The following is a 15,658-nucleotide window of genomic DNA, read 5'->3' as shown; positions in this document are numbered from 1 at the left end:
AAAGCCACCACAACAATTAGTGAATATTGAACCATTGCTCCTAAGGGAAACACACAGTTAGGTTCTTTTGAGCCTCTGGTCACAATATTTTTGTCAGCCAATGAAGACAAAGCCTTGTTTTATGTATGTTTCTGTTAAAGGACACCTTGTTAGTAAATACTGTTGATTCATTAACAATGAATTCACAGCCAACAGCACTGTAACTCATGCACCTGAACAATGCTTATCTAACACATATTTTCTCCATAAGGCACATTATAGCCCTCTTGGACTTAGGAACACTAGACAGTATTAAGTATTACACTTGGAGGCTATCTTAGACAGTGGGTTCACTAGAAAATCCTATAAAGATGCAAAAAACACAGCACTAAAAAGACTCTGAAAAGGTCACTTGTTTGAGAATTGAAGTTAAGATGGCAGAGTATCAGTCTGCTCTACCATAAGCTGGAAACGTATGACAGGGGACTCAAATCTTCTGTCATTCTGTGCATCTCTGCAAATGACTAAAAGTGTCATGAGTACTGATTTGGGGATCACAAATAAATTTTAGCAAGTAGGTGAATTTGCAAATTTAGAATCTGAAAAGCAGCAGCATAGACTGTATACTGGCATTTCAAAAATGTCCCAAATTAATAGTAGTGGTTTTTATATTTAAAAAATTTCAAATCTGAAACTGCTAAAGGCTTTTGCAGGCCACAGATTAAATTAGGAGAATTAAGATAGGAGGACTGCTTTTGTTTCCTAGAGCTTGGTAGCAGTATATTAAAGGAACACTATAAAATGATTTGAAGGCAGGTTCAGCTTTATTTTTTAAAAATATTTTAAAATGTGAGCAGAACAACTCTAAGTATACTAAAAAACACTGACTTGAACACTTCAAACATGTGAACTTCATGATATGTAAATTTATCTATATAAAGCTGTCAAAAATGAGAGGAAAGGGAAACCTGCATTTAATTTTTCAAATTAAAATGTTTTGATTTGGGTTCACTATATAGACAAACACAAAATTATATGAAAGAAGTCACACAAGTGGGTGGGCTCACCCTAGATATAGATATAAGACTGCTACATAAGCACAAGCTCCCAAAGTTAGGATCATAAGCTACATATGGTGCTTGCATCTCTTCTGCAGTATCCCCTAGTTGGAGGCCATGCATAAGTATCATTTCTCCTTTACCTTTCACAAAAACTTCAAATAAACAACAAACATGCTTTCCTTTGGTAGTCTTTTTTTTTTTTTTCCTCAAGCAACATTCACATAACATAAAATTTACCATTTTATCCATTTTAGAGTGTACAATGTAGTGGCTTTTAGTACATTTAGAATGCTATGGCCTTATCACTACTACCTAATTCTAAAATATTTTCATCAACAACATGTCTTTGTAACACTTTACTCATTAATTGAAAAATTACACTCTAATACTTTTATAAATCATTCAACATACATTATTAAACACATAGAAAGAGAACATTACGAGTAACAGTTTAAAGTGCAAAATTAAATTTTCTGATATGTTTATTTCTAACCAAGTATACCCTTTCCACTAAAGGATTTTACTGATTGTAAATATTTCTATTTTCACCAGGCAACAATGGCAACTGTCAAGACTGATGTGCAGCATACACTTTAGTAACTTTTGGGAAAAACTTACAGTTGCAAGCTAGTTTTCTGAGCTTACCTCTGTCTGCTATTCTCTTCATTAACTGATGCTCACCCCATTTAATCAGATATTTAAGGATATCTTGTTCACTTGCCTATAATAAAAGTTTATATTTATTTTAATGCAATCAGATAGATGTTAATTTCATTAAAGATTCTTATGTCATAAAACACATACAATGTGCAACATGCCAAGTTTCACTCATTACACTGGCTGTTTCAAATGTCTAACCTAAACTTGTGCTATACCAGGAGCAAATACACAGACCCAATTACATACATTTGGTCCAACAACCTCACTCTTGGCTCAAATTAAATTTTTACTCTTATTTCCATCTTTATTTGTTTTTTAAACTGTTTTCTTTCCCTGTTTAAAATTTATCTTACTATATGGTTTCTATACAGTTGCCTTAAATTCTTTTGGGGACAAGATGGAGATAAATACATGAAAGTAAAAGTGTAAAGATACAGTGTGACTGTTGTCTCCTTCAGGAGCAGAAAAAAACAAGTATGGCAACTTGTCTTGGCAAAAGACACTACGATCTCCACGAAGTATGCTACTGACTGGTGAAGGACCCCTCAGGCACAGTCTGTGAAATGGCAATGTGCTTCTCATTTCTTTGTACTGCATTTAAAATCTTAGGGCATAATTCAGGTTGCTCTCCAAGTTTTTTACATTCCAAGAAGAAATGCAAAGATTCTAAACAATCATCAAGTTCAGTTCAGTTCAGTCGCTCAGTCGTGTCCGACTCTTTGCAACCCCATGGACCACCTCACCCTCTGTCGACTCCTTCTCCTCCCGCCTTTAATCTTTCCCAGCATCAGGGTCTTTTCAAATGAGTCAGTTCTTCACATCAGGTGGCCAAAGTATTGGAATTTCAGCTTCAGCAGCAGTCCTTCCAATGAATATTCAGGACTGATTTCCTTTAGGATGGATTGGCTAGATCTCCTTGCAGTCCAAGGGACTGTCAAGAGTCTTCTCCAACACCACAGTTCAACAGCATCAATTCTTCGGTGCTCAGCTTTCTTTATAGTCCAACTCTCAAGACATCCATACTTGACTACTGGAAAAACCATAGCTTTGACTAGATGAAGCTTTGTTGGCAAAGTAACGTCTCTGCTTTTTAATACGCTGTCTAGGTTGGTCACAGCTTTTCTTCCAAGGAGCAAGTGTTTTTTAATTTCATGGCTGCAGTCACCATCTGCAGTGATTTTGGAGCCCCTTCCCCCCCAAAAAAAATAGTCTCTCACTGTTTCCCCATCTATTTGCCATGAAGTGATGGGATCAGATGCCATGATCTTAGTTTTCTGAATGTTGAGTTTTAAGCCAACTTTTTCACTCTCCTCTTTCACTTTCATCAAGAGGCTCTTTAGTTTTTCCTTGTTTTCTGCCATAAGAGTGATGTCATCTGCATATCTGAGGTTATTGATATTTCTCCTGGCAATCTTGATTCCAGCTTGTGCTTCATCCAGCCCAGCATTTCTCATGATGTACTGTGCATATAAGTTAAATAAGCAGGGTGACAATATATAGACTTGACATACTCCTTACCCGATTTGGAATCAGTCTGTTGTTCCATGTCCAGTTCTAATTGTTGCTTCTTGACCTGTATACAGATTTCTCAAGAGGCAGGTCAGGTGGTCTGGTATTCCCATCTCTTTCAGAATTTTCCAGTTTGTTGTGATCCACACAGTCAAAGGCTTTGGCATAGTCAATAAAGCAGAAGGAGATGTTTTTCTGGAACTCTCTTGCTTTTCTGATGATCCAACGGATGTTGGCAATTTGATCTCTGGTTCCTCTGCCTTTTCTACATCCAGCTTACACATCTGGAAGTTCACAGTTCATGTACTGTTGAAGCCTGGCTTGGAGAATTTGGAGCGTTACTTTGCTGGCGTGTGAGATGAGTGCAATTGTGTGGTAGTTTGAGCATTCTTTGGCATTGCCTTTCTTTGGGACTGGAATGAAAACTGCCCTTTTCCAGTGCTGTGGCCACTGCTGAGTTTTCCAAATTTGCTAGAATGTTGAGTGAAACACTTTCACAACATCATCTTTTAGGATTTGAAATAGCTCAACTGGAATTCCATCACCTCCACTAGCTTTGTTCGTAGTGATGCTTCCTAAGGCCCACTTGACGTAGCATTCCAGGATGTCTGGCTCTAGGTGAGTGATTACACCATTGTGGTTATCTGGGTCATGAAGATCTTTTTTTGTGTAGTTCTTCTGTGTATTCTTGCCACCTCTTTTTAGTATCTTCTGCTTCCGTTAGGTCCATACCTTTTCTGTCCTTTATTGTACCCATCTTTGCATGAAATGTTCCCTTGGTATCTCTAATTTTCTTGAAGAGATCTCTAGTCTTTCCCATTCTATTGTTTTCCCTCTATTTCTTTGCATTGATCACTCTCTCCTTGCTACTCTTTGGAACTCTGCATTCAAATGGGTATATATTTCCTTTTCTCCTTTGCCTTTTGCATCTTTTCTTTTCTCAGCTATTTGTAAAGCCTCCTGAGACAACCATTTTGCCTTTTCTTTTTCTTGGGGATGGTCTTGATCACTGCCTCCTGTACAATGTCACGAACCTCCGCCCATACTTCTTCAGGCACTCCATCAGATTCAATCCCTTGAATCTATCTGTCACTTCCACTGTATAATCATAAGGGATTTGATTTAGGTCATGCCTGAATCGTCTAGTGGTTTTCCCTACTGTCTTCAATTAAGTCTGAATTTGGCAATAAGGAGTTCATGATCTGAGCCACAGTCATCTCCTGGTCTTGTTTTTGCTGACTGTATAGAGCTTCTCCACGTCTGACTGCAAAGAATATAATCAATCTGATTTCAGCATTGACCATCTGGTGATGTCCATGTGTAGAGTCTTCTCTTGTGTTGATGGAAGAGGGTGTTTGCTATGACCAGTGCGTTCTCTTGGCAAAACTCTGTTAGCCTTTGACCTGTTTCATTTTGTACTCCAAGGCCAAATTTGCCTGTTACTCCAGGTAGCTCTTGACTTCCTACTTTTGCATTCCAGTCCCCTATAATGAAAGGGACATCTTTTTTGTGTGTTAGTTCTAGAAGGTCTCGTAGGTCTTCACAGAACCATTCAACTTCAGCTTCTTCAGTATTACTAGTCAGGACATAGACTTGGATTACTGTGATATTGAATGGTTTGCCTTGGAAACGAATAGAGATCATTCTGTCATTTTTGAGATTGCATCGAAACATTGCATTTTGGACTCTTTTGTTGACTATGATGGCTACTCCATTTCTTCTAAGGGATTCTTGCCCACAGTAGTAGATATAATGGTATTCTGAGTTAAGTTCACCCATTCTAGTCCATTTTAGTTTGCTGATTCCTAAAATGTCAATGCTCACTCTTGCCATCTCCTATTTGACCACTTCCAATTTGCCTTGATTCATGGACCTAACATTCCAGGTTCCTATGCAATATTGCTCTTTACAGTATTGGACTTTACTTCCATCACCCATCACATCCACAACTGGGTGTTGTTTTTGCTTTGGCTCTGTCCTTTCATTCTTTCTGGAGTTATTTCTCCACTGATCTCCAGTAGCATTTTGAGCACCTACCAACCAGGAGAGTTCATCTTTCACTATCCTATCTTTTTGCCTTTTCATACTGTTCATCGGGTTCTCAAGGCAAGAATACTGAAGTGGTCTGCCATTCCCTTCTCTAGTGGACCACATTTTGTCAGAACTCTCTACCATGACCCATCCATCTTGGATGGCCCTACACGGCATGGCTCATAGTTTCACTGAGTTAGACAAGGCTGTGGTCCATGTGATCAGATTGGTTAGTTTTCTGTGATTGCGGTTTGCATTCTGTCTGCCCTCTGATGTATAAGGATAAGAGGCTTATGGAAGCTTCCTGATGGGAGAGACACACTGAGGGGAAAACTGAACTGACAAATTCTAACCTCTATAATGTCTGCATCAGGACAGTGAAATAATAAGGTTAATGAAAATAGATCCTAAACAGATCAAAACCAATTATGACAACATATGTACTGCAATTTCAAAGCAATGTATGAAGGAAAAATACAGATGCTAAGTGGATTATTTAACTCTTCACTGCACTGCTGACTGAGATGAAAGCATTTCATAATTTTGCTAGCACAAATACAAAGAAATAGGATATGGCTTAATGAGTTTATAACTTCATAACATTAAAACTGCTGTACAGTTACCAGCATAAAAGTCATACAGCCAATGCAAAAAAGAAAAAAAAAAAAAAAACTCAAAGTATTTTTTAAACTTATTTTAAATATACTGTTAGTTTAAATTACTTAATTATAAATGATATATAAGAAACATACTTCTGACTAAAAATAAGTAGTTGAAAACATTATTATACTTCAGCAGGACTCATACACTGAGTTTTAAGAAATGTCCGAATAGGTCAGATATTGAATGTTATTCTTCCTTTGTGCTGCTTAAGTCTAAGTATCTTCTGATACTTTACCAAAAATAAAAGAAACTGTTATAGTGAATCTACTATTAACAGAAGCCAAGACAATCACCACTGGGATATGCTTCTGACCTTGCCTACTGCCACAACCCCCTTTGGTGAATAGCTAGTTAGGACCTGGGCTGGTTCACACTGTTCAGTGATGGTGGCAGTGTACACAAAGGGCCAGAGACCTAGAAATCTTCGGCTGCGCAAATATGAAGAGGGCATTCCTGGGTGGGCTGATCTCCCCGGATGGGAGAATAACAGAGTACAGATGGGCTTCCTGGTGCACACATGAATGGCAATGAATTTGAGAGGTGTATAAATGATTACCTGTAGGTAGTCAGACTGGATAGCAGTAAGCAGATGGTCTTTGCTGAGTTCATAAAAAACATCCGAAGTCATGACCTGGGAAAATTCCTCACAGAGGAAATGTAAAGCTTGTCGGTGCACCCACTTAGAGCCATATGGATGAGAGCTCCACTTGAGGATGGCAATTAAGGTATCTAATGAGATGCTTTCAGCAATGATATCCTCACAGCCTAAAAGAGAAGGCAAATACTTCTTGAGATTAATCATAAATATTATTGAACATTAGTGTGTTAAGACACCAATCTTAAAAGTAGCAATAGGAAAAAAGAACACAGAGATAATAAAATCTCATGGAAGTCACCAAGACTTGATGGGATGGGGTAGCAATGGTAACCATAATAGATTTTGACAACTATGCTGTTCCACAAAGATCTACAGAAAAAGGTGGGAATCCTCATAATTGTTTAAGAAAATAAACATCTATATGCAACTCAAAATCTGTATAAGACATAGCAGAGAGCACTAGACCAACGGGGAAAGAAGGAAGAATAGGTAGGAATGACACAGCTGTGGGAATTGGCAAGTTGAGGTTTGGATGACACCTGACGGATAAGTGAACCCACACTTAGGGATATGGGTGGCTATCTTCTAGGAACTATGAGGATATCTGTTTTTGCTATTATTGTAGTAAAAAAACAACACTTTGCATTGTTGATATTTTCATCCCTTAGAGTACTGCAGTTTATTCACTTGTTGAACTAAAAAAAAATACATGGTTTAAGTGAAAAGGAGCAGGCTCCTGCAGAAAGTGACTATGGCACTTTAAGTGCTTTAAGAAGAGAAGAAAAACATCTGAGGATAGTCAGCTATTTTCATTAGGAAAAATAATTTCAAAATACAAAGATAAAACACAAATAGAATTGGAGTGACAAAGACTGTGTAAGGGAAAATGGCTAAAGTTGGACGGACATTCTTCACAACTAAGTTTACCATAAAATACAAAAAGAATCCCAATAATGGGGGGATTAGATGCCACTGCCACCACCACAAATGTGGCTGAACAGGCTGCTCTCTAATGAGCTCAGAGGTTTCAAAGATACAATAAAAGGTAGAAAGGTCAGCAATGAACTCTGGAGACTTTCCAAGCTCAAAGTTCTTGTGAACCTGTGAAGAGAGAAAGATAACGATTCCCATTTTCAGGTGATGTATGATCATTAGGAGCCAATATAGAGTTTGTAAAAAGTCATGCATCCTCCCCTTTTGATATGACAACAGAGAAACTGAGTATCATAGAGAACTGTGTAACCTAATTTCTGTAAAGCATTTAACAGAACACTTCATGATGTCTCTTAGATTGTTAGCTCAGAAGATGGGGACCGCTGTCTTCACTATATCACTGGTATCTTCTTCCACATGGTAGGCACTGAATAAAAATTTGCTGAATGTACAAATGAGATCTTTGAAGGTAAGACAAAAAGATGTGGAGGGTGACAGAACAGTGGCTAACAGAACCGTGTGTAAGAAGCATTGGTCAACTCCCGAGATGGAGTGGAGAGTCTCTACTTTTCTGGTGTTCATCAAGCTGGAAAGTAGGCTTCAAAGTCTTGAGACAACCTAAAGCTGGGAAACACAGTTAAAAATACACTGGATAAAATGGTCAAAATTAGCTAAAAAGATGGATCAAAATGAAGGTGAAATATAACTGAAAAAATTGTAAGTTCTGTATTTAAAGAGAGTCAGCTACAGAGTAGATGACAAGAAGAGCTAGCTTAACTACAACCATTATGTAAAGATGGTATCTGGGTGTATTAACTGAACAAATGCAAATGTGAAATGGTTACTGCAAAGCTAAAACAATCACAGGCTTTTAAGACACAAGCATAGAGTTGTAATCAAAGGAATAACGTTGCATTGCTGTCCTGTCGGATGCTGTGTTCTGTTCTAAGCCCTGTGGTTTTAGACTGGCAATGACAAAACTCAAGAATTCTCAGAGGAGGGCAAAAGTACAGTGAAGAGTTTGAGACCTGTTAATGAAAAAAGCTCTGAACAAACAATATTATTACTGATTTATGTAAGAGAAACCCAAGGAGAGACGTAAGAGCTATCTTTCAATGTATGATGGAACCTCATGAGGCAGAAAAAAAAAAAGACCAATTATCTGTGGTTCCAAGGGCAAGTCCTGGGAAACAGATGGATGGTAAAAGAAGAGATTCTGACTCACTATTAAGAAATTTCTAACAATCAGAACTGTTCTCCTTACCTCTCCTCAAAAAAAGGATCCCTCTAGAAAAAGGATCCCTCCAGAAAAACGTAGGAGCAGAGGTTAGCTCATCACATTATGGGTAGAGTACCAAGAACCCTTGGACTTCCGTGGTGGCTCAGTGGTAAAGATTCCACCTGCCAATGCAGGAGACATCAGTTCGATCCCTGGGTCAGGAAGATCCCCTAGAGAAGGAAATGGCAACCTTGCCTTTCTTGCCTGGGAAATCTTATGGACAGAGAAGCCTGGTGGGCCATAGTTCATGGGGTTGCAAAAGAGTCAGACATGACTTAGCAACTAAACCACAACAATAACCAAGAACCCTTATGCTGGGTATGGAACTAAAGAAGGATGACATCCAAGCTTTTTTGGTCATAACGATAAAATCATTTTTAGAAATAACAGAGGAAGTGTGTGTGTGCGTGTGTGCATGAGCACTCAGTTTTAAGAGAGTAATTATATCTAAAGACTGAAGATTAATTTATTTAATCTAAACCTTAAAATGGCATCCTTATAAAGTGATATCTGCATATAAATGACACCAGAGGCATGAATATGTGCTCATGAAAAGTGGGAAATATGGAAATCCTGGACATTTCTCATGATTTTACAGCAAGTCTCGCATGCCTAGCTGAGGAGAACAGGCCTCGGCCAGCAGCCAATGGAGGACTTCTGTTGGTCTGTTGTTTGAAAGCGGGCAGTGGAGCAGAGTTGAGGAGTATGAGTCAACATGACAGGAAAGGCAATCTGGTAGATGTGTTTGGGGACAAAGCAGGGCAAGTGAAGAGAAAAAGTGGTTATTTAAAAGAATGTGTCACAGTCCTACTAAAACCAGGATACTGGCAGAGCAAAGAAAGAGAAAGCTGACATCATATGTTTAAACTTTTCAAGTTTACAAAGAATTAAGACATGATACAAAAAACGGACTTCGAAATCAGATTGGCTTGAAACCCCAACTTGGGCATTAAGCAGAAAAGTCACTTTGGGCAACCACTTAACCACCCTGAGTCTCTTAATTTTTCCTTCATAAGTCCTCCACATTCTTTTAGAGTCAGCTGAGATATTGCCTCTTTCAAAAGCCAACCTCGAGACCATTCCCCAAAGACTAAGTCAAAACTTAGGTGTTCCTCCTACCTAAAATTTTCCATGATGTCCTGTGTTTCTCTCTGTAATAGCACTAAATTCTCATACTAGTTTAGTTTACATCTCTGATATATTTGTCTGACTCCTCTATCAGACTGAGCGCTCCTCTGGGGTAGTGACCCCCCTTTATCTCTGATGCTATAGCACCTGACACCTGGTAGATAATTAAAAACAAAACATAATGCTAACATTTTTGAAATTTATTAGGTACCAAGCTCTGTGCTTAATTTTGATAATATTCTTGAAGAAGGTATATTATAATTCCCATTTTACAGATGAGAAAACTAAGACTCACAAAGACTAATTAACTTACCCAAGGTCATACAGCCAGGAAGAAATAAAGTCATACTTAATGAAACATCCTTTACTTCCATCCTAAAAATCCATTTCCTTGTCATGCCTCTTAACTTAGGTCTTTTACTGATCAATGCTCATCATAACTTCTTCACTTAGAATTGCCTCTCTCATGAACAGAAAAGCACCTTATAAATTCACCAAACATGGTGATGTTAACTCAGAAACGTAAAAGAAAATTGGGCTAAAACAAAAAAAAGTGGAAGGGACATTTTAAAGAGATTTATCTACTATTGTCAAAATTAGTATTTTCATGTTATAGTAAACAATTTCAGTTAGTGGTAATTTATCTTTTGTCAAGCTTGTCAGTAATGGAATGAAAATGTAAATACTATAGCAGCAAGGTCAAATGGATGCTGGCAAGGGAAGGCTAGGAAATGAGATACAAAGAGGCTTCATACAAAGACATTTCCTCGGGAAAATCTGGACCAGTGTTGTAAGTCAAAAAACACTACTGCACGCTCAAAGATGGTCAGATTCTTGGTGATGAAGTGTTGATAACCCAAATCCCAAAAGACTAATGGATAAATCAGAGGTTCATGTATGTGCAGTGCAAGTATTCATTTCTAGTCAGAGGCAAGTCTATCTTAGCTCTTCTCAAACTATTTTGCACCAAAGAACAGATTTTTAAGTTTGCTTCTTTTTAAGTTTCCAATCTGCCATGAACCAACACTTTAGTAAAATTCAGTAAAAACACTGCTTGAATACTGTGGCAATGTCAAATTACTACAAAAGTTTTAAAATGGATACTCTCAATTTCCTCATTATCTCACTGTAGACCCACTTTGAATCAGTTCAGTTCAGTTGCTTAGTCGTGTCTGACTCTTTGCAACCTCATGGACTGCAGCACGCCAGGCTTCCCTGTCCATCACCAACTCCAGGAGCTTGCTCAAACTCAAGTCCATCGAGTCGGTGATGCCATCCAAACATCTCATCCTCTGTCATCCCCTTCTCCTCCCGCCTTCAACTTCTCCCAGCATCAGGGTCTTTTCCAAAGTCAGTTCTTCACATTAGGCGGCCAAAGTATTGGAGTTTCAGCTTCAGCATCTGTTCTTCCAATGAATATTCAGGACTGATTTCCTTTAGGATGGACTGGTTGGATCTCCTTGCAGTCCAAGGGACACTCAAGAGTCTTCTCCAGCAACACAGTTCAAAAACATCAATTCTTCGACGCCCAGCTTTCTTTATAGTCCAACTCTCACATCCATACATGACTACTGGAAAAAGGATAGCTTTGACTAGATGGATCTTTGTTAGCAAAGTAATGCCTCTGCTTTTCAATATGCTGTCTAGGTTGTTCTTAGTTTTTCTTCCAGGGGGAAAGTGTCTTTTAATTTCATGGCTGCAGTCACCATCTGCAGTGATTTTGGAGCCCCCAAAAATAAAGTCACGGTTTCCATTGTTTCCCCATCTATTTGCCATGAATGGAAGGGACCGGATGCCATGATCTTAGTTCTCTGAATGTTAAGTTTTAAGCCAGCTTTTTCACTCTCTTCTTTCACTCTCATCAAGAGGCTTTTTAGTTCCTCTTCACTTTCTGCCATAAGAGTGATGTCATCTACATATCTGAGGTTATTGATACTTCTCCCAGCAATCTTGATTCCAGCTTGTGCTTCATCCAGCCCGGCATTTCATGATGTATTCTGCACAGAAGTTAAATAAGCAGGGTGACAATATACAGCCTTGACGTACTCCTTTCCCAATCTGGAACCAGTCCATGGTTCCATGTGCGGTTCTAACTGTTGCTTCTTGACCTGCATACAGATTTCTCAGGAGGTGGGTCAGGTGGTCTAGTATTCCCATCTCTTTCAGAATTTTCCACAGTATGTTGTGAGCCACACACCATTTAGAACAGTGCTGAACAGCGAGTAGCACCGTTCTATCTAAAATCCTTTCCCCTCTGTCAGTTTCAGGACATATGGAAGTCATACTGTTTCTTCCCATTTGATATTAATTAACCTCCAGACGGCAGCTCGTTCTTCTTCCCTATAGAACTCACTGACTACACTTCCTCACTACAGACAAAATACTACATATATTTCTTTAAATACGACTAAATGACACAGAATGACTACTTTATCTTTTTAAACTAGAAGTTTAGAGCTTATGAGACTATTGTCCACATATGCAAGATTACTGTTTGGACAAAGTCCCTACTACCAGCCTTCTGATCCCCACCACCCCTCAATGGGCAGAGTGTTACTTCCCTGCAAGAAGACTTTGGAATTGGCTGTGAGATCAGCTTTGACCAATTAAATATTTGGAATTCTCCAGGCCAGAATACTGGAGTGGATAGCCTATCCCTTCCCCAGCGGATCTTTCTGACCCAGGAATTGAACTGGGGTCTCCTGCATTGCAGGTAGATTCTTTACCAACTGAGCTATCAGGGAAGCCCAATTAAGTGTTAGTGAATGTGATATGACCAAAGGCTTCAAAAGTACTTTCGGGAACTGGGCTTGCCCCCTTGCCTTCTGCCACTGCCATGGTAAGAACACACGAAACTACTGTTGGTCCCAGGAGGAAAATGAGCAGCAGTGGGAACAGAACCGCCAGTCCTGCTCAACCACGGTGGCCATCAGAGTGACCCTAGCTGCTGCAAACTTAAATCTGTGATTTAAGTTCACTTGGAAATTTGTGAGAAACAGGTTTTTTGTTAAATGACACTGAAATTCTCTGGTTATTGTTATATAGCAATGGCTGACTAATAAACCAGAGAACTTTTTGGATGAACCAAAAGCTTTTAACAATTTCCTCGTAACAGAAAAACTCATCTGGAGCCTAGACATTTAATATCTCAAAGATGCCCATGTATTCTGCTCAGGTAGGAGATCTTCAATGGTGCTGTTGTGAGGTTGGCAGAGAGTATGAAGTAAACATTTTACAGTTCTTTCTTGCTTATGTGACAACTCCATTTTACAGATCCATCTCCTACTTTTTTAATCCTTTCCTTCTACTCTCTTTCACCAGAATATTTTCTTTCTAATCCTTAACGATGGCAGAAATGTTTCTTTTCAAAAATTTGAGCTACATAACATGAATGATCAAGGCAGAAATACAAAGAAGTAAAACAAATTAGACATTTAGTAATACCAATGACTATTACTCTGCATGTTAAGGGCCATTTTCTGTTTTTATTATGAACATTTTTGTTTTTCTCCTCTTCGTGTACCTCTGATAACTAAAATACACTTCGATGTTGACAGATTTTCTGAATGCGCTGTCAGGATCTGTCTTTACTGCTGCTCTCATACTCTTCGTCACTCCCGGGTACATCGTCATACATGTTTCACCAGTATCAGTGGGAAACCTTTTCACTGGCTCATAGCCATCAGAAAATATATAAGCTGCTTCCAGATTTAGAATTTCATATTGGGTTTGAGGTGGGAAGAGGAAGAAAGAAACAGACAAGGGGGAAGAAAGAAAAGGAATTACGGAGGAGATTACGGCTTGCCCCATAACATGAAGCAATATGGTAAGGTTAGAGGAAGGCTGGCCTTAGAGCAGGCACTTCAGTGGTAACTCTTCAGTGGCACCAGAGTTAGAATTAAGACTTCAAGTGCAAATAGGCCCGAGAAAAACACTGCTTCAATTCTTTCCTGCTAAACTGTATGGGACTGATTCCAAATCCTAAGGAAAGAAATTATGAAACAAGTGGGAAGTGACAGTAGCATGAAGTAGCAGATAGAGCACTGACGGTTCTGAATTCAGGTAATTATATCACTAACTCTTGGCTCTCACTTATCACCCAGTGATGGGTGCTGGATCAAAGTACCTCACGCTCTGTTAGTCTCATTTCCTTATACCCAGGATGAAATAATGCCATCAGAGTTCTGAGGATCATGTTAAAAATACTGGGGAGTCCATGTGTCCATGGAGCTTCCCTACTGGCTCAGTCAATAAAGAATCTGCCTCCAGTGCAGGAGACCTGGGTTCAATCCTTGGGTTGGGAAGATTTCCTGGAGTAGGAAATGGCAACCCACTCCAGTATTCTTGCCTAGAGAATTTCATGGACAGAGAAGCCTAGTGGGCTACAGTCTGTGGGGTTGCAAACAGTCCAGCATGACTGTGAGCAACTAACACTTTCACTTTCAACCTGTCCATCAGCAACTATGCTTCTTTTAGGCAAGAAATCTTTAATCAGCTGTGCCAATTCACACTCCTTTCACTCTCTCCCTCATATACACACATGAAACAAACTAGTTAATGTTTCTGATTCTTCCTTCAAAAACACTACTTGATTAGTTTTGTTTTCTATTAACACCACCTTGGTTCAAATACTCTGTACTTCACACCTTAATTATAGAAAAACTTCCAACTGTCTCCATGCCTTCAGTATTCTAATCCACAATGATCACACCGTTGAAAGGTTTGCTTTCTAAGACATCACTATCAACACATCATCCCGGTACATCTGTTTTAAAAAGGCAACCAGAATTCCAGATCCAAGGCAGAAATGAGCACCAGACACGTGGGTGAGAAGACAAGTCGACCTTTGCCTTAGTGCTTTTCATTGCTAGTCCCTGGACTCTGCAACACCTGACAGCTGGTTAGATAAATGCTCCTCTCTGCTATCTTTCAGGAGGACCATTCTGAAGAAGGCTGTACAAAATCCCTCAAGGCTCCTGGCAGGCTTGAAGCCCCATAACCACCACTGGTGACCAACACTGCGGGCCTTTCTTATGCTGCTTCTCCTCCTCCCCGGTTTCATTCCCCCCAATTCTCTCCTGTTCACGGGATTCTTGCAAGCAAGCCTTTGTCTTAGGCTGTTTTAGCACAGGCTATGGGGGAACGGGAGGGGACACCCACACTATGACAGTAAGACAAGTGGCTCCAGGAAGTAAGATTCTTGAATGAGATTCTGGGACTAGACCATTCCCAGGTAAGATGGCAAAGAGGACCCCACTCCTAATGGCAAGTGGGATGGTGACAAGCCCTGCCTGTTGCAGTGTGACAATATTAAGATTCTTCACTAAGTGAAGCATTAGTTTAGCAGTAGTGGTTGTGGCTGCACTTGAATGGGAATGTGAGTGATTCTAAGGACCTGGTGCTGGCCGGCTTAGAAGTCACGGAAAAAGAAAATGACCGTCACTCTTTAAGCCTAAGAATTCTGTCAAAACCAGGAAACTTCTCGATTGGTGTTCAAAGATACCCTTATTTCCTAGAGCTGCAGAAAAGACTGCCAAAACTTAGGCTCAAGATTTAATTTTATCAGATCTATGAAGAAGATTTGAACAAAGTCTTGACAAATCTGTGACAAAATGTGGATCCTGAGAGGGACAGCTGGACACAGAAACCTTGAAAGGGGTTATCTGGTGGATGAGGAATGCTAAGCCCCAATATTCACTTGAACCTTCCAGGCTGGAAGAAGCAGCACCCTGCTCTCAACTCCCTGCTGGAGGACAGCAGCCTTCTCTCGCCAGAAGACCATGAAGGTGTCTGAGAAGACAATGCTGTCCTCTTTAG

General features: G+C 39.5%; 1 protein-coding gene across 7 annotated transcripts in view; it reads right to left on the bottom strand.

The window, feature by feature from the left end:
• The window catches only part of BTBD7 (BTB domain containing 7), an 87,940-nt gene that overhangs the window by 18,876 nt on the left and 53,406 nt on the right, over positions 1-15,658 (bottom strand). For 5 of the 7 annotated variants that reach the window (XM_081548129.1, XM_081548127.1, XM_081548133.1 and 2 more), the window contains 2 exons: positions 6,460-6,668; positions 1,686-1,761 (listed from right to left, as the gene is read on the bottom strand). The exons of 1 other annotated variant lie outside the window; for it this stretch is intronic. In XM_081548129.1, the coding sequence (XP_081404255.1) occupies positions 1,686-1,761; positions 6,460-6,668 (285 nt within the window). Of the gene's footprint in view, positions 1-1,685; positions 1,762-6,459; positions 6,673-15,658 lie in introns of those variants that run through there. One more of the 7 variants, XM_081548134.1, reaches the window with a different exon arrangement.

Source organism: Giraffa tippelskirchi, chromosome 12, assembly GCF_054371585.1.
Source record: "Giraffa tippelskirchi isolate mGirTip1 chromosome 12, T2T-mGirTip1v1.2.pri, whole genome shotgun sequence".
NCBI lineage: Eukaryota > Metazoa > Chordata > Mammalia > Artiodactyla > Giraffidae > Giraffa > Giraffa tippelskirchi.
The sequence above is the reverse complement of the archived record's forward strand: the minus strand, read 5'-3'. Positions and strand labels throughout refer to the sequence as shown.